The sequence below is a fragment of the Populus trichocarpa genome, chromosome 3 (assembly GCF_000002775.5).
Source record: "Populus trichocarpa isolate Nisqually-1 chromosome 3, P.trichocarpa_v4.1, whole genome shotgun sequence".
In the NCBI taxonomy this organism is placed as follows: Eukaryota; Viridiplantae; Streptophyta; class Magnoliopsida; order Malpighiales; family Salicaceae; genus Populus; species Populus trichocarpa.
In genome coordinates this window covers 16,580,217-16,598,474 of record NC_037287.2, presented here as the reverse complement: position 1 = coordinate 16,598,474, position 18,258 = coordinate 16,580,217, and the positions used below count along the sequence as shown (strand labels likewise).

Genomic DNA, 18,258 nt, shown 5'->3' with positions numbered 1-18,258 from the left:
GCAAATCTTAGACTTGTCTGTTTAAAATATATATATATATATAGACACACTCACACGCACGTGTTCTTTGTCATGCTCCTTTGTTGAAGCAAGCATTCAGTTTAGTTTGATTCACCTAGATAATCTGCAACGAGTAGCAGATTGAATTAGAGAAAAGAGAATACTTATGTAATAACTGAAAAATGTGTTCATATAATATTATATTATTTTCTATTTGGAGAAAACTAAAAATGGAAATCATGTGTAAATTAAACTTGTTTTCCATGATATTCTTTACATTTTGACATATAAATATTTGTTTTCTTATCTTAAAGGTATTGGTGTAAACAATTAAAAAAATATAACATTATTTTAGAGAATTGGTGTAATATCTACATTTTCTACACAAAAAAGATGCCTATGCTAATCTGGATCTTCAGATCTGCAAACGTTTGACCCTAAAATTTTATTGGTGTACCGTGTGAGATTTTGGAAAACCAAGTTGACTATTCAAAGAGAAGTCGAACTAATTGTAGGAATTGATAGCCTCACACCATAATTTATTGATTGTAAAAGCTAAAAACATGAGACAACCAGCTCATCCGAGCATGACACAACAACAACTAACATTTCTGCAACTGGAATCGAAATAGATTAATATAAGTTGACAACAAAGCATATGCAAATCAATAATGATAATGGTTCCATTGACTAGCTAGCTCTTCAGGCAATCCTTTTCTTTTCTTTTGTTCAGTCTCTTAAATTGCAACTGTCTGAAATCACAAATCCCAGTTCAATAAATCTTGTAGAGCTGCCAATGGCGGGAGACCCCCACCGTCTTCAAACTTTTGGATGCTGCAGTTTCTCTTCATTTGTACATGTTCTTCTGTCATCAAATCAGAAGTAGCAGCAAATAAAAGGTGACTAAAGAGCAAATATAAAAATAAACTTAATTGCGAGGCAATGAATCCCGCAATTTTGCACGAACCTAACATATCCAGCTACAACATTAAAACAGTACCTTGTGATGCTAGTTCCTGAGGTCCAAGCCGGTCCTTGTCCTTGTTTATCTTCTCACATAAAGCATCGATTATCACTTGCAATGAATGCTTTTCATTTTCTAATTGTTCAATTTTTGCTCGAAGGTGAATTACATTCATGTTTTCTGGATTGTTGATTCTTTTTGTTAACAGATTAATATCATGTTTAAGCTGTGTATTTTCACGCTGGAGATCTTTATAGTTGGAGCCGGTCTGCCAAACAAAATAATGAATAGTTACTCTATAAGAAACCAATAAAGCAATCAAAGGCCAGAGGCCATGTTTGTTTTCTGAAATTCACTTTTCAGGAAACCAGTTTCCAAACTTTCCTGTGTTTGTTTGCCATTAGAAAAGTTGGTCAACGGAAAACACTTTCCAGTCAACGAAAAACACTTTCCGGTCAAAGAAAAATTTGGTTTAGTTTCCAGAAAAATGTTTTCCCTTTTGGCTGTGTTTGTTTTCCGGAAAGTGGTTTCCGGGAAACCACTTTCCAAATTTTCATGTGTTTGTTTGCCATTAGAAAAGTTGGTCAACGGAAAACACTTTCCAGTCAAAGGAAAAGTTGGCTTGGTTTTCAGGAAAGTGTTTTCCTGGAAAATTTGGGCGGAAAACACTTTCCGGAAGTTGTGAAAAATTTAGAAATGTCATTATTTGCTGATTATATCAAATTTGATCCTCAAACTTTTGATTGCTATATATAATTTGTTTTGTATATTTATTTTTCAATTCCATCTCTTAAAATTTAATTTTTATATTAATTTTGGTCCTTATTTTTATAATTGCTATTTACTTTTTCCTTATCATTTTTTTATTGAAATTTTTTATCTATCAAATTTGATCCTCATTCTTTTGATTGTTACTTATTTTATTTGAAATAATTTATGAAATGTTAATTATTATTATTTTAATTTATTCACCTTTCATTTTTTTTTAATTTTTTAGATTTGATCTCTATTATTTTGATTATTATTTATTTTATTTGAGATAATTTATGAAATTATATTTTTTTTTCAATTTCATTCTCATTCAACTTTTTAATTTGTAAGATTTGTTCCTCATTATTTTAATAAACTTGAGAAAAATAAAACATTAATAAGTTATTTTCCAGCTAATTTTCCATGACATAACCAAACACTGGAAAGTGTTTTCCAACTTATTTTTCATTACACTACCAAACATCGGAAAATTCTTTCCCGGAATTCACTTTCCCCGGAATTCACTTTCCAAAAAAAAACTACTTTCCAGCAAACAAACGAGGCCAAAGAGACACTCTTGATCACAATGTCATCAGGCTAAATTTCTCTATTCATTAATTTATGACACAACTATAATTGCCCATACTGCTCTGACATAGGATTTCACTACCATGAAAAAAATTGACTAGAGAACATTTTAGTATATGAATTTGTTGTTCGGAAGAGATTTTATCATGGCTAATCTTGTAAAAATGAATCACCATATAGGCCATATATTAATTAGCAGAATCGGGACATCTAGGGATGACAATAAGTATCATTAGGTGGGTATCCATCGGGTTTGAGTTTAATTACCATCCCTATGAATATCCTACAACTTGCTTGTAAATATATCTTAAAAAGATAATTACATCAATAATCAAACAGCACCTGGTCTTCGACTTTTGAAAAACATACAACAAAAGCTTAAACTACATAGTCACTGTCCAGGAGGAAAGCAGGAGCCCCCTATTATCCAAAGAGAGTGTTGAAACCGAATCTCGTGGGTGCTCACCTCATTGTTGAACTAACATGCCAAAGTCAAATAAGAATTGAAAAATGAAACGCTTTGACCTCTACAGGGTAGCTCTCAAAGTTAAAAATATGATTCAAAACATATGCCTACTAGTATCCAATCATCCTTATCAAAAAACTATCTCAACCCAAAAACTAATAGCAAGTTCTAGTAATGATTTTATATTACTCTCTTATTCTCCCCTCAAGTATATAGAATTTAATAATTGAATTTAGGTTCCATCCAAAAGACTTAAAACCTCATGGTGGATAACCCATTCTCAATCTTTTATATTACTTTATATTCTTATATTTATTCAAGGTGGGTATGCTCTTATATTTTTTTAGTGTGAGACAAGTTCACTAACACCCCCATCTTTTGGGGTTTGCAAGTGAAATCCTTTTTATCTTGAAATTTACACATGATCCTTAGTTATTTACACCTTGATAACTATGTGAAAAACCATCTCGACTTGAAAACTTAAGCTATTAGATAAAGTCTAATGAATGATTTTATGTTACTCTCTTACGTTATTCTTTGTTTCACTGCTAGTTTGATGTCTCATTAATTCATATTGCCCCCTTCTTTTCTAGGAGGGAAAATGTTGTTGACAAAACACTTCGAGGACATGAATGTACTTCTTCATCAAGTTATCAAGTAGCTATTTCGGTCTTTTCATGCAAATGGCAACTTCAACAAGTTTCCCTTCAATGGAAAGGGAGGATTTTTGCCTTGCCAGAATTGCTAATCAAAGGGATTGATGGAATCTAGGAGAGCCTTTGACGACTGACATGTCTTAGAATACAGGGCTGTCCTAGACTGAGAAGCATGTTGTTACCAACAATGCGTCCTTCCCCACCAGTCTTAAAGAGGGCCAAAATTTGGATTTTCTCTTTGAAATGTTCTGATCAGTGTCAGTCAGTGGAGATAGCTTTGAAATGCTATTTCAATTGAAGTCTAAGTGATCAGATGCAGTTATATAGCGCAGGGAAATTACACGAGCAACCATAGAAGTAGAGAACCGTTGCCTCATAAAAGTGAATTGGTTTCCACAAGCCAACCTTTCCCTTTATGCAGGTGGCTGCATGTGCTATTACATGCTTGATTAAGTTGTGTTATGTAGTGTAAAAGAGGATAGACTACTATAAGAAGCAAGTAATATCTTGGTGAAAGAGAATTATAAGGCTAAATAAAACTTCTCAATTAGTGTAATCAAGGCCTGGCTTTGATAATAAACTACTACTCGCACTTGGCCCTCGTTAATCTTTAGAGGAAGTACACTTCCTATCATTTCCTCTACAATGAACTAAATAGAAGAGGGTGAAACCAACAAATATTGGTTAGCATACTCTTTCCAAATTAATTTGTTGATTAGACTCCCAACCAAACTTCTACTTCCTTTTATATTGAGTAGGAAGACATAGATCCTAAACTGTTTTCGAACAATTCTCATGAGATGACATTTATTTGATGGATTCTTGTCTGAGGGATGAAATTTTGGTTTCCCACAAAACGCACTAGATTGGACTTTGAGTGTTTACAGGACCAATAAGACAATAATATCAGATAAAAGCCTCACTACCAGTCCATGAGGACAATACTCTCGAACAAGAATATTCCTCTTGAATCTATAAGACAATACCCCGAACAAGGCTCATACCCCCTGAATCCATGAAGACTGAACCCCAAACATGGCTTATACACTCGAATCTAGCTATTAGACCTAGATGCACCTGAATCCAACTGCTACCCTCAAATGCGCTCAAATCCACTCGCTACCCCAAATGTTCTACTCCCTTGTCAAACCTGGTCTACTCTCCATCAACCACGGAGGCAAAAAGTACACGATTTAAATGAAAGCACACCTCTTGATAATGTGTCCTTTAGGGGTTGGTCCTGTTATTGTCATCAACAATCCATAACTCACAAAACCCAGAATTAAAACAACTTTTGTAGTGACTTGTTGTCACTTAAAGTCTGTCTCCAAGATGTACAAAACTGTAGCGGACAAACACATTGATCATCTTAACTTGGACACATCCACGTTGGTTCAAGCTTCTCCTAGAGATTGGAGACTCATTTTCCTCCTTTTTAAGCTTTATTTTGGAAACAAACATAACACAACCTCCTAATGTTTTATTTTTCTTCTCCACCGTTAGTACTAATTTAAGCATCATATGATCCATTAGAACCCTGAGAGGACTGGTTATTCAAGTGTTTTAGTTACTCAAATCCAATCTTCTACGCCTTTCATTCCATCACAACCTTAGAAGGCAACTTTACAAAGACCATGATCTTTGTAAAGTTTTATGTGAACCTCATCAATTGATGGTGATCACACCCTCTACGCAAACCTTGAATTTTAATATCTTTATATTTATTTGTTACTTGATTTTTTCTATTTAATTTTTTTTCAAGGAAATATCTTCCATTTCCAATCAAATAACAAACAAAATTAAAAAATACATTTTAAAATGCAATTTGAACATTTTAAAAAAATAATTGTTAAGTTTTGTTAAAAGACTAGCTTATAATTTTCAAAACTAGAAAAACTTGCATACAAAATCAGAAAAATCTGAAAAACTAAATCATAATTTACTATAGATAAAATCTACAAAAGGACATGATAAGACGGTCAGGTATGGAATGTTTCTGAGTTTGATTATTCAAAGCTATATGTAGGAAAACTTTTCTGGGGTTTTCATGATGGTCTAAGATGTTGCGGAAATATGAATAACAACAATAGTGGTTCGCCTAGAATTACATATCCCACTAAAATGAACAACCATGCCATTTGACTAATTACTTCTTAACCAACTCCATCTCTAAGAGATTGCAACTTGCTACTTTTAGCCACTCAAAAAGGGTAGCAAATACAGCAGTAGATATTTTAACTAAGCAAGGTGTTTAATGTTCTTTTGATTACGTAACTTGGCTTTGGTAGTTTAAAGCAAGGGTGTCGTCTAGTAAGCTGGTTTGGGTTTTTTATGCGCCATCTTCTTGATGGTACTACTCCTTTTCTTCTCTCTTCAATCAATCTGATCGATGTATCATAAAGAAAAAACTACTTGACCATAGTCAAAACGAACTGTTAAAAGCTTAGTTGATAAGGATGTTAACTTCAGAAATCAACTATACAATGAGCCTTTACATATATACTTGAGTTATCAAAAGGCAGAAGAATGACCAGTATTCCATCATATTTGTAAGCTTATACTTTCTAGCCAGGTGGAATAATGTAAATGAATTTGACTCTTGTATTGCTTTCACTACATCCTATCATTACTTGGGTTGAAACCTTTGCTATTTCTGGTGACATTTTACTTTCTCTGATCTATTTTTCTATCAGAACCCCCTAAAAAAAATTGTTGATTTATGGTTGTTTATAAAATGTAAGTAGTTTTGTACAACAAACAGCAAAGGAAGAGAATGGAGAAACACTTACTAGCCGTTTTAAAAGCACTTCCACAACCGTATTTTGACTATTAAGCTGGCCTTTTAATTGGCCAAATTCCTTCTCAAGTTGCTTCATCTCATCTTTTTGACGTTGCAAAGTCTGTACTAGTTGGACTTCTTCCTTCTTTAAGGAATCATTCTCTCTCCTTAAACGATCATTTTCAATGGTAAGTTCATCCAATTTGTTCATGGTGTTCATTTTCAATTCCTACAAATAAATAGTAGAATACAAGAAAGAAAAAAATTATAATTAAAGAGAAAAAAATGATAGGAGAGAATCATTAAATAGATTCAAAATGTGTTTGATAGGGTTTATGAAAAATTAGTATAAGGTTTTGTTTGATACATGGGTAAAACAAGTAATAATGTTGTTTTTCCTTTTTTAATTAATCTTAAGACAAATTATTCCCATAAGAAAAAATAATTACAAACAAATTAAATCAGTTACTCCCTAGATCGTAAGTTCTGTTTACACAGTATAGAGCGAGCGAAACAATTTAATTCAATTTAAGTGAAATCCAAAGAGAGAAGAAAAAAAGGGGTTTTACCTTACATCGTTCCCGATATGCCTTGTCAGCCAATCTTTTTTTCTGAGCTGCTGTATATGTGGTAGCTCCTTTGAGATTAGCATCAGTTGTTTTTGGAAATTGATATCTTACTAGTTCAGCCGACGAGCTAGGACTTGGTTCCATGAACAATAATGTATTCGATCCCCCAGCTTTTTAAGATTTAAATGAACAATACAGAGAAAAAAAAGATATTCACGAAAGAGCAGAAGCAAGCGACATAAATTTGATTCAAAATCCAATTCAATCATAGCTGTTACAAGACAAAAGGAATTACAATATATCTGGGGTTATTTGAACTGCTATTTTTACTTACCATCACCTGGAGATAATATATCTGGGAGAATTTCCCACATGTTGGTAGTGGCACCCTCCATAATATCGGTCTTCTGTAGAGAGATGGAGAGACTTTTGTTCTTGCGAAGAAAAGCATCGAAATTATCAGCAACGTGAGCTACATAGCTCGGTCAATAAAAAATCATGCGAAAGCCGTTCGATATCGCTCGTCCAGAGTGGGAACTTGGACGACTAGACAGCTTCATCGGCCACGATAGCTGTAATGAATTGTAGAAACTTCGGCCCAACAAGGACGCTTTCAGCTGTTCATTCAAGATAGGCTAAATTATCCAAAAATACCTCTAACTTTGGATTAAATCAAATTTAGTCCTTGAATTTTGTTTTTTATTTAGGCACCACGAACTATTTTTTCATTAGAAAAGCCTGTCGATCCAGGCTCCCATCTATCCATTAATCTCTTTTTATTCTCAAATCACGTGTTATCAAGATATGTATTATGTTTCTAAACTATTACCTATAATCAAAATTAACGAAAAAGTCTATTTCTTTTTTAAAAAATAATTTAAAGTACTCAAATAAAAATAAATAAATTTAAGAGCTAAGTTCATTTTAACTCAAAGTTTAGGATAATTTTTTATGAGATAAATAAATATCCAACCCTTTTTACTTGTTCTCAAATAAATGTTGTATTTTGTTTTTCAAAATATATAATTTTACCATGTTTTTTTCAAACTATCATATTTTTATTTTTTTATGATTGACAATTAAGGCAACGAGAATTAACTCTAGTAATTATGTATCAATTTTGATTTAAAAAATTAGTATAAAAAAATATTGAATGGAAGATGTTATGCACACCAAGACATAATTATTTTTGCCTCATTCTTCTTTGTTTTTTCAACATTTTTACCTTTATTTTTCTTCAATCATTTTAGAGTTTAGGTTTAAGATTTTTATAGAGAGATTTTTTAGTTTGTTTTTCTGATTTCGTTAACCTTGATTAATAGAGCAGTTAATGAAGGTGATGCTGGTATTATTAGAGGTTGAATGTATTCAATTTTTTCATTAAGTGATATACAACAAAATTTTAAGAATAAATAATATAATCATTAACAACAACGCATTTTACATGTGTTTTTATATTCTAAGTGCTTTAACAATAACAATAAATATATTAAAGATTTTATTTAAGATATGATATGCACACGTACTATGTTTAAGATCTTAATGAATTAAGAGAAGATACTTCTTTGATGTTCATACAAAACCATCTAGTTAAACTAAACTTTATTTCTTGCATTTAACTTTTATAGGGCCTTCCCTCTCCTCGATCATCTACCAAAGTCTAAACATAAAGGAATCAACTTCAAGATGCAAACATCGATCTAATCCCCAAATTCCATAACAAATCTCTACTACAAAACCTGTTACAAAACACCCCACGGAATTTGTTGGGTTGTTGCCATATATTCATGTCAAATGGCAGCCCACATGCACCAGCCAAGCTTGAATGGCAGCACCGTCCATTGACACAGTAAGTAGCTGCAAGAGATATGCATCGTCCATTGTTAACAAGGGCTGCAAGTCTGGCAGAAAGTTTAGCACAAGTTAGGTGTCCAGGATTGTTGACATGATGGCTATTAAAGCCTATAAATAGAGCCAAGCAGGGGGGGGAGGGGGGAGTTTGATGATGGATTATAAAGCATTTGAAGATGATAAATAATTGATTGAGATCAGAAAAGATGATTGTTATTAAGGATGTGAGACTGGTTTATCTATGAAGTTAATTTTGTGGAGTTTTTTTATGATTAAATTGATTGATTAATATGATAGATTCTATGATATTTTAAAATGGATTAAAAGTGTTTCATGGTTGTTTAATGGTATGAAATATTAGGTTAATAATTAGGTATAAAAGGAAGAAGTTGTTAGTTTAAGTGTTTGATGAAGAATTCTTTATTGATCCCAAAACTTTATTGAATTAATATATGCATTTTGTTTTACCAAAATCTAGATTTAGAAAAAAGCTTATTGTATCTACTTTCTAATACCATGAAAAAAAAACATATTAATTGAACAATAATTGTTTTACAAAAAAATTATGACAAGGCATGACATCATTATTTTTAGATTAAAAAATAAATTATTTTTTCATAAATAAAAAATCAAATGAAATATGAGTATCACTAATTACATTTAAAGGAGAAAAAATAAAATTATGGTTGATCGATCTTTTCAAAACCATCATAATAGTTTTCAAGATGATTTAATTTTTAAACATTCAAATCTATTTAAAATTTAAAAATATATAAATAATACAATCATTTTTTATATACTTTTATACATTTTATATTTTACATTTCGCTATAATAATCTTTTTAGTGCTAATTTTCCTATACTTTTGAAATAATTTTTTTATAATATATAAAAAATTAACTCATCCCTTACATATCATATCCTTTTTTTTTTTAATTATCAAGTCAAAGTATCTGTATTATTTCATATAAAGAGAATGTAAAAAATAAATTGTATTTGATAATTTAAGGATACTATAAATTAAGAGAATGTAAAAAATAAAAAAAGGTTTAATTATATGTATAAGGTAGAAATGTTACCTTAGAATGCTTGTTTTGGTACGTATGATCAGGTCATTATCCTTGTTTAATCTTTGCACATAAGGCATCGATAATCACTTGGAGAGCATTCTTGTCTTGTTCTAATTTTGTATAGTTTTCTTGAAGTTGAATGACGTCGTTTAAATAGTCATTGTCGTTAATCTTCTTGATCAATAGACATTTTTGAAATCCTAGCTGTTTATTTTCGCACTGAAGATCCATATTATTTTTCCTACTAGCCTGTAATCACAAGAAAGTAATGATAAGGTTAATTATATATATGCACAAATCTTAAGTTAGGCAACTAATAAATAGATTATTTTTAAAAGAATTAATGATAAGAACAATAAAATTTTAATAAAGAATAACACTAATTAAGAAACCCCTAAGCTGATTACAAATTTACTTTCTAGCTAGGGTATGCATGCTTGAGATATAACTACGTACTAAATGAAAACGCTAAGTTTTATCGAACAATATTTTTAATTCTACATCATTTTATTTATTTATTTATTTTTCTTTTGCTAATAACACCCATTGAAATCCACTGGACGTAGATAACCCTTAATTTTTAATTAATTTTGAGTCATATAAAAAATCCAATTATCAAATGACACTCCAAATATAATTTAAATCACATTAATTTACTAATAACCAAATTATGTGCATAATTGCATTATACTATATATCTTTAATTAATGTGAGTTTCTCGATTTACACGTCAAAATTAAATCTCCCTATTTATCACTCATGATTTCCATCCACATTGATCTTTTATTTATAATTACTTCTCTTATGATTTAATCTTTTTCAATCTGAAAGCGGCTTCACCAAACCTGAGGCACACAACTGACACACACACACACACACACACACACACACATATTTGCTAATTTTGCTGTGGTGAGAAGAGAAGAGCGGCTATAATTATAATGATTCCATGCAATGGATAAAAAAGAAAAGGGTTAATTGATTTCAATATAATTTCTTTTTATAAAGTTTCAATTGTGTAAATGTTTCTTTTAAAGTTTTAATCACTTATCAATTCTTCCATTCATGTCATCCAAAGTAGGGAAAAGGTGTTTTTTTTTCTCAGTTCAAGTGAAATATTGGAACCATTAATCCCTCAGAAGAGAAACTGGATCCCTTTCAAAACTCTTGGAGTAGATTGAAAGAAGATTGGATGACTGAGCGAGCAGACAGAGGCCCAACCGTACGTTACTACCACGTATACATGTCAGATAATATGACCTATATATATATATATATATATATATATATATATATATATATATATATATATATATATATATATATATGATGCAGGCAGAAGGACGTAAGAAGAAACACGTACCACTTGGCTTGAGAGCACTTCCACGACAGCATTTTGTATCTGAAGCTGGTCCTTCAAATGGCAAAGTTCATTCTTTACTACTTTCATTTCTTCTTTCCGGGTTTGCACCATCTCCGGCTGCTTAACTCCTTCCCTTTTCAACTGTTCATTCTCTTTCTTTAAATTATTATTTTCTTCGGTGAGCAAAACCAAGTCCTGCTCAGTTTTCATTTTCTTTTCCTGCATGATTTCTCAAAGCATAAGAGTTAAGGATGTGATTTAAATAAAAATATAATAAGACACAAAGGATAAATATATGGCAAGTAAGCAATTAGTTAATTACCCTGCATTGCAGCCGATATGCCTTGCCAATCTCTCTTTTCTTGTCACGATCCAAAGCAGTTTCAGGAGCTTTTCTTTTCATCTTAGCATGAGCTGTGTTAGGAGACTCTCCAGGTAAAGGTGATAGGTGCTGCTCGATTGGCACATGGTTCGCTCCATAGCTGTTGGCGATTTCATTGATGAGTGCAGATGTCTCGGCTCCTCCTGCATTTAAAATTTAGAAGATCAAAACCCTTCACAAAGACCTTCTTTTTCTTTAATAAGCTAACAAATTAAGGGAAAAATAAACCTGGGCAATTAGAAAACCTGCTCTGTTATGGCCACATCGTATTCCGAAAGACATATTTAGGGTTTGTTGGTGAAACAAAATGGTGCCATTAATACAAAACATATGCTCGTGCATACACCACCCACATATATTCCACAATCTTTCTTGCTAACAAAGAAGTTGCCGTATTTCATCCACAACAGCAACTAAGGAGATTGAAGTTAAAACGTGAACATCACATTCATCTGACAAAAAATAAAATAAAAAATGAACCTATAGGAATTCGGAATCTTGATGGCTAGTTTTTCTCCTCAATCATAACATGCACCAATAATTCAAGGGGAAAAAACCCTCTAATACGGCCAGATCTGACTAGATCCAATTACTAAAGCTGATTTATAAATTCTGTCCAGAAACAATATGACTATGTAGTCTGACGCGAACTAGGTTGGCTAACTGGTTACTGTAAAATAATTAAAGAACAGGGGAGGAGGGAGTATTATTACAGCTCACGCTTTCTTTTTCTTTAATTACTCGATAGATGTAGTGCTTGGATCAACTTACTTCTATTAGGTTGATGCATCGTATCTAACAGCTCTGTTAAATACACATCGAGCGGATCCATTAGCTGCTACTTGTACAAAACGCAAGCAAACAGAACTAGAGAAGACCAACTCCAAAATAGGATAACAATGGAAACAAAGACAAGAGAACTCATAAAGCTCGATCTTAACGAAGTTTGTTCATAATTGTCAATTGAGTTCGAGAGATGATGTTTAGATATACAAGCTGATAAGTGAAAGCATGGCATTTTAGTGAAATTGTGCGAAAACGCGCGATATCTACGTGCACCGTGAAGGTATCCTGTCATGGCTATAAACTTTCGTGCGATACGTCACTCAGGGACTCATTGGTCTTCACTTTTTGATTAACCTTTGGCTTTCGTGTGTTCATTTTTGTCCTCGTCTTCAAATGGCGCCGTGGTCCTTTTAGGATTTTATTGAAGTGATCAGGAATGATCAAGTATCTCCTTTTTTTTTTTCTTTTTTTTTTTGAAGTATTTTTGAAAAAATTAAAAAACAATTATGTTTTTATTTGTTTTAAATTAATTTTTTAGTATTTTTAAATTATTTTAATGGACGGATGGTAAAAATAATTTTTAAAAAATAAAAAAATATTATTTTAATATATTTTTAAATAAAAAATATTTTAAAACATAACCAAATTCACACTAAACAAACCGTGAAAGTAAGGCTAACAAGGTCAACGTAGCATACCATCTATACCTGGTACACAACTACACAAGTAAAGTTGGAAAACAAAAAAAAAAAACAGTAGCAGACCTAATTAAACGCTTGGGTTGAATTGGATTGATGAATGGGTGTAATGATCTAATTAAATGCGTATCTTTTTGCCAAAAAGGGCCTGGACTCCTTTTACCCAGGATTTTATATATTGGTCGGTTAGATAAAATAAAAATTCAATTCATGACCTTTTAAACTACTCTTGCTGCATGCTATCTCGCGCATCACTCTTGAGATGCACTTTTTTTTCTTTTTTATTAGCAGAACAATAATACCAAATTCTGAAAGAAACAAAAAGAAGTATTTGGAAGTAATTGTTTTTCATTGACAATAAAAAAACCTTTCAAAAATAGACCAGTTTGTGTCTGTTGTTGTGTCCGAATGTTTTTTGCAACTGTTTTACCAAAGCTTATTCTGAATTTCACAGAAACAAAAGTTCCAAAGGATATTGAATGGTGATGCCTGCATGCCGTAAACGTACTGTAATCATAAGTTTTTTTGCTTTATATATATATAAACCCTTATAACCCTCCTTCGGACATACTTAAAAGAATGAGTATGTCCTGAGCAGAGGCTTGGGGGTGTGTCAAGCCCAATCACATTGCCAAGCTCAAGAATAATGGGTCTAGTACCAGCCAAATTCAAACTCTTTTAGGCTTGATAGCGTGCTAAATCCCAAACATGCTAGACTTGGCAGTATGCATGCCCAAATAAACATAGTTTTGAAACCCGGCCCGGCCCGGCGGGTCGACCCGGGACCCGGCCGACCCGGGGCCGGAACCGGGCCGGGTTGATGAAAAAACGGGGGAAGGAAAAACCCGGTGTGACCCGGCTGACCCGGTGGGTCGACCCGGTGACCCGGCTGACCCGGCAAGACCCGGTCAAGACCCGGTGACAAACCCGTTGACTTTTGTTTTTTTTTGTTTTTTTTACTAAAACGACGTCGTTTTGATTTTTTTTTAAAAAAGAATTGACCCGGCCGACCCGGTCAAACCCGGTGACCCGGCCAAAACCCGGAACCCGGGCCTTGGACCGGGCCGGCCACCGGGCCGGGTCTTAAAACTTTGCAAATAAATGAGCATGTTCTAAGTAGGGGCTTGATAGTGTGTCAAGCCTAGCCACATGAGGGCTTGGTAGTGTGCGAAGCTCCAAGAATGCTGGGTTTGGTGCCAGACTCGGGCATGCAAGGCATAGTTAGGGGTGAGCAAAAAAACTGAAAAACCGATTAAACCGAGAAAACTGGAAAAAAAAACCGATTAAAATTTTGAAAAAACCGACCGGTTCGGTTTCAGTTTTATAAGCCTGAAATTGAAAAAACCAAAACCGAAAAAAACCGGAAAAAAAACCAAGCCAAAACGAGTCAAAACCGATACAAACCGGTTTTTGTCCTAAAAAAATAGAACCGAACCGAAACCGGTTGGTTTGAACTGGTTTCGGTTTTTTTTATAAAAAAAATTCGGTTTGGTTACTTTTTTTTTATAAAAACCAAACCGAACAAAAAATGATCACCCCTAGACATAGTAGTATGCCAAGCCCTTGGCACGTCCAAGTGAATGAGGTAATGTGAATCTAACAAATATGTCAAACCCAAGGCACTTAGACTCAACAATTAGCCAAATCCAAGGTTAACTACCATCTTCTTTAGGCATACCCAAGGGAATGATCATCTTTCTTTGGCACACCCAAATAAATGACCATCCTCTTTTGGCACATTTAGGAGAATGAACAACCTCTCTTAGATCTAATTTCGAGGAAAAACTCAGCCTTCATGGACTTAACTACATTTGATGTCTTGAACCCTAATCTCCCTACATCTTTTAGGTGTATAAAAATCCTTAAAAAACCCATCATATTCTCATCAAATATTAATACAAATATAATAGATATTTATTATTCATTAAATGCTATCAGGATAAGAACACACTCTAGACTCTTCTCTTCATAAAAGGACAAGACTTATGAGTTATAAATACACTATGCGACCTTCAGAACAAAGATTCATAATTTTCATTCTCTGGTGCATATATATTTTCAGATCATCTCTTTTTAGAATATTCTTGTATTTTTTTCTCTCTCAAAAGATACTTATTTAAGTATTGAAGAGTCTTCATATCTATCAAAAGAGATTTTTTACAAGTACTAGCTACTTTGGCCTACCACATACAAGTATAAGCTATTAACTACCTTGGTTATAAAAAATAAATGAGATTACTAAGATTAATTGATCAACAGATTATGTAACTCGGGAGGCCTATTCTTAAGGTAGTGGGATTTGTGGTAAGTGTGGTGGGAATAAAGCAATTAGCTGTTGGTAAGCAGGAATTAATTTAAAAACACAACTTAGAAAGAGGAAGATAAAACTACTTATATCTGTGGCTTAAATCCAGTGTCAAAAAAAGGGGGGGGAAAACAAGAAGAAGAAGAAAATTAAGGGATAACATCTTTGAAAAATAATAATTGTTAGTGCCATTTTTTGGTTCTCAGTTTCAAATTAAAGTAATTGTTCAATAAAAGAGTGGTACCTTATCAGAGTTGCTGTCCTTCGAGAGTGGCATTCATATTTGCATATAATCTGACACAGAAGCATGTTTTAGCAGTTCGAGCATCCTGTTTTCATCTTCTAAAATCACCGGCCACTCGTCCAAACCAAAACGTTGTCTCTGTTTTGCTGCGCATGCACTTGTCATGCTGTTGATATTGATGACGAAGCTAACTATGCAGCTTCAGTACTTCTCATATTTTAACTTGATGCGCCCCCCCATGAAGCTGCTAGATCGACGCAGCTAGTGACTCATGGAATCCTTTTATCCCTTGTTAAGGGTCCCTTTTTCGAGCCTGGATCATTCGCATTTTCTACAGCAAACATCTTCCACATTTTCTACTCATCTTTTCTTGCCCTTCCTGCAAATTATGAGTTATAAACAGAGAGAGGGATGGACCAAGGGTAAAAATCTAAACAGCAACAGAGACAGATACATGATAATGTACAAAATCAAAACATATTCACGTACGTACCCCGTAGTTTCAAGACTAGATCCTTTTCGGCAAACCAAAACCAGAACATTCATTAGTTCCAGCAGAAACAATACCCAAGTTTCAGATGAAAATGTCCGAAGAGCAGGACAACAAGATGCTTATTGAGGGTCGGAGAGATGCAGTTGTGAGGAATCATGGGCAAGCAGGGTTTTTTTTCTTCTTCTTCTTTAAATGGAAAAGGAACCGATCGTTGACGAAGACTTTACAGAACGTTACAATAGCTGAGGACTTGGCTTTTATTGGCCGAGAAATCTTTGTTTCAGATCTAGCCGATTGGAATAAACCAATTATATCGTTTGATTTATTTTACGAACCAATCAGCAGTCTTGTGATCCGTTCTGCCAATCAATTTAAACCGTATGAGGTCCATATTGTAAAAATTTATTGCAAATGACAACAAGGAATCGTTGGCAAAATCCAAAAAGGAAAAATAAACATTGACCAAGTCTTTGCATTAATTTAAAAAAAAAAAAACCACATATATGGGCAAGTGCACCGTGTGACAAGTCATAGTATGTTACCATGGGACTAAATTACTAAGCGATGGAACGACGAATTTATAATATTTTCAGAAGTTATGATGAAAAATTGGACTGAGAGTTTGAGACCCCTCAAATATGATTTTATTACCAGCGGCAGGACCTACCGGGGAACAAATAATAGTTCTAAGTAATTGATATGAAAATAGACTTTGAGTTTAGGGACCAAAGTGATTTTATGACAATATAGGGGGCGTGGCCGCTCAAAGTAGGCTCACGCGCCGCCCTGTTAATCGCTGCTCTTGATAACCGCCCCTCTATTTTCACGTCACGTATATTCTGAATGTTTGATTAAAGATTATAATGACAATACATCTCTCTTGCTAAAAGATATATATTTCTAGTATTCTTTGTCTTAATATCATTTATATTTGTTATATTTTTGCTATTTATAGGTATTTTTGTTAGTTAATGCAACTACGTGTCACTTACTTACATCATAAAATATTTTATGGTGACAATTTTTTTTTAAAATCATTTCCAAAATCTCAACTTTTATAAACTGATACAAAATATAAGAAAATAATTTTTAAAAAATAAAAAAAAATAATATTATCATCATTATTATTATTATTATTGAAAAAAACTAAAAGAAATAGTAAAATTTCTATAGCAAAAAAAAATTGTTAGTGTAAACCCAAAACAGTATGAATTACAATAATGATTCCACAATATATTTTTATAACTTAAATTTTTTTTTTATTTTTTTTATATTAGATTGATTATGCGAAGGTTTGCTTCTAATGGCTTCACATTCAATTCTCACAATGACAAGAAAAAATCAAGTGCATAGTTTATATTTGGTTTGACTAAACCAAATTCGATTTTAATTGGTTCAAAACAATTTGATGCTTTAAAGGAGAATTCAAAACTTGTCAAATTAGTGATTGATTTGAATGAAAAGGGCACATATACAAAATGCGTCTACATATGAGGGAGGTTGTCACACTTAGATGGTGGGTGCAGCCGCCAATCTTTTCTTTATGTTGTTGGAATCATCTTGATAAATGTTTTCTTTAATGGCAGCACATGTTGACAAAGGATATTTGGTTTGACTTTGACGAACCATTCTTTTTTCTTTTTTTTTTCTTTATCATCTTCTCGATTTTTGTATTCGATTCTCTAAAATTTAGCAAAGTATACTACATAAATTTTTTAATATTGAATTTGATTCCTATTCTTTTGATTCATGATTTTAGTAACATTTTTTTAATTTTATTATTTGATATTAAATTGGTTGAGATTAAGCTTCAAAACTTTTTTTTATTTGCTTTTCATGGAGCTATTTTGATCTCATGACTTGATATGAGATTTGACAAGTTTGCTCATGTTTGCTTTGCCCCCCTCCCCTTTTTTTTTTTATCTTTTTTATAGTTCGATTTTTAATTTTTATTATATCATTTTACATTGAGTTGGTTGAGAATTGAGTTTTATAATTTTTTTTGTTTGTTTTTTGTTATCATATTTTAATCTTATGACCTAAATTATATGTTTGAGAAGTTAATTCGAGTTGACTTAAAATTTTTTTTTATTCTTTCAATTCATTATTCAATGAGTTAACTTGGGTTTCCTTGTTTTCGTCACATGAGATTGATGATAGAGAGTATTCTGAAAGGTCTCAATAAAGATTGCTATGAAACATCGAAAGATAATATTCTTTCTTGGGCGAGAATAAACCACCATTTAGATAAAATGTTTTCCTTCCCTTTACATGAGATTGATGATAGAGAGTAT

The 18,258-nt window shown here is 32.7% G+C and overlaps 2 protein-coding genes across 7 annotated transcripts; both read right to left on the bottom strand.

Moving 5' to 3' along the window:
* Window positions 1-509: 509 nt before the first annotated feature.
* Window positions 510-7,343, bottom strand: LOC7497542 (uncharacterized). 2 transcript variants are annotated; one of them, XM_024597348.2, is made up of 5 exons: window positions 7,107-7,343; window positions 6,773-6,942; window positions 6,214-6,432; window positions 1,001-1,232; window positions 510-862 (listed from the first exon to the last, which is right to left on the bottom strand). In XM_024597348.2, exons 1-5 carry the CDS (start codon window positions 7,165-7,167, stop codon window positions 759-761), a joined length of 786 nt encoding a protein of 261 aa, XP_024453116.1. In that variant the 5' UTR covers window positions 7,168-7,343; the 3' UTR covers window positions 510-758. The 2 variants fall into 2 exon arrangements, with proteins under 2 accessions (XP_024453116.1, XP_024453115.1); XM_024597347.2 differs by having other exon boundaries at window positions 510-865; window positions 7,107-7,338.
* A 957-nt stretch (window positions 7,344-8,300) lies between these two features.
* Window positions 8,301-16,340, bottom strand: LOC112323266 (uncharacterized). 5 transcript variants are annotated; one of them, XR_008058706.1, is made up of 7 exons: window positions 15,965-16,340; window positions 12,210-15,850; window positions 11,667-11,890; window positions 11,379-11,581; window positions 11,057-11,275; window positions 9,703-9,942; window positions 8,301-8,673 (listed from the first exon to the last, which is right to left on the bottom strand). XR_008058706.1 is itself a non-coding variant. In XM_024597359.2 (7 exons), exons 3-6 carry the CDS (start codon window positions 12,226-12,228, stop codon window positions 9,739-9,741), a joined length of 645 nt encoding a protein of 214 aa, XP_024453127.1. In that variant the 5' UTR covers window positions 12,229-12,242; window positions 15,472-15,850; window positions 15,965-16,317; the 3' UTR covers window positions 8,301-8,673; window positions 9,703-9,738. The 5 variants fall into 5 exon arrangements, 3 of the variants coding, with proteins under 3 accessions (XP_024453127.1, XP_052307128.1, XP_052307127.1); XM_024597359.2 differs by lacking the exon at window positions 11,667-11,890 and having other exon boundaries at window positions 12,210-12,242; window positions 15,472-15,850; window positions 15,965-16,317; XR_002980908.2 differs by lacking the exon at window positions 11,667-11,890 and having other exon boundaries at window positions 15,472-15,850; window positions 15,965-16,316.
* Between the last annotated feature and the right edge of the window lie 1,918 nt (window positions 16,341-18,258).

Coding starts and splice junctions, on each gene's coding strand:
- LOC7497542 (XM_024597347.2), bottom strand. CDS start 7,167: ATGGAGGGTGCCACTACCAACATGTGGGAAATTCTCCCAGATATATTA. Junction 6,433..6,772: donor CATATCGGGAACGATGTAAG/GTAAAACCCCTT, acceptor ATTTATTTGTAG/GAATTGAAAATGAACACCAT. Junction 1,233..6,213: donor AAGTGCTTTTAAAACGGCTA/GTAAGTGTTTCT, acceptor TTTGTTTGGCAG/ACCGGCTCCAACTATAAAGA.
- LOC112323266 (XM_052451168.1), bottom strand. CDS start 12,270: ATGGATCCGCTCGATGTGTATTTAACAGAGCTGTTAGATACGATGCAT. Junction 11,276..11,378: donor CATATCGGCTGCAATGCAGG/GTAATTAACTAA, acceptor GAAATCATGCAG/GAAAAGAAAATGAAAACTGA. Junction 9,943..11,056: donor AAGTGCTCTCAAGCCAAGTG/GTACGTGTTTCT, acceptor TTGTGATTACAG/GCTAGTAGGAAAAATAATAT.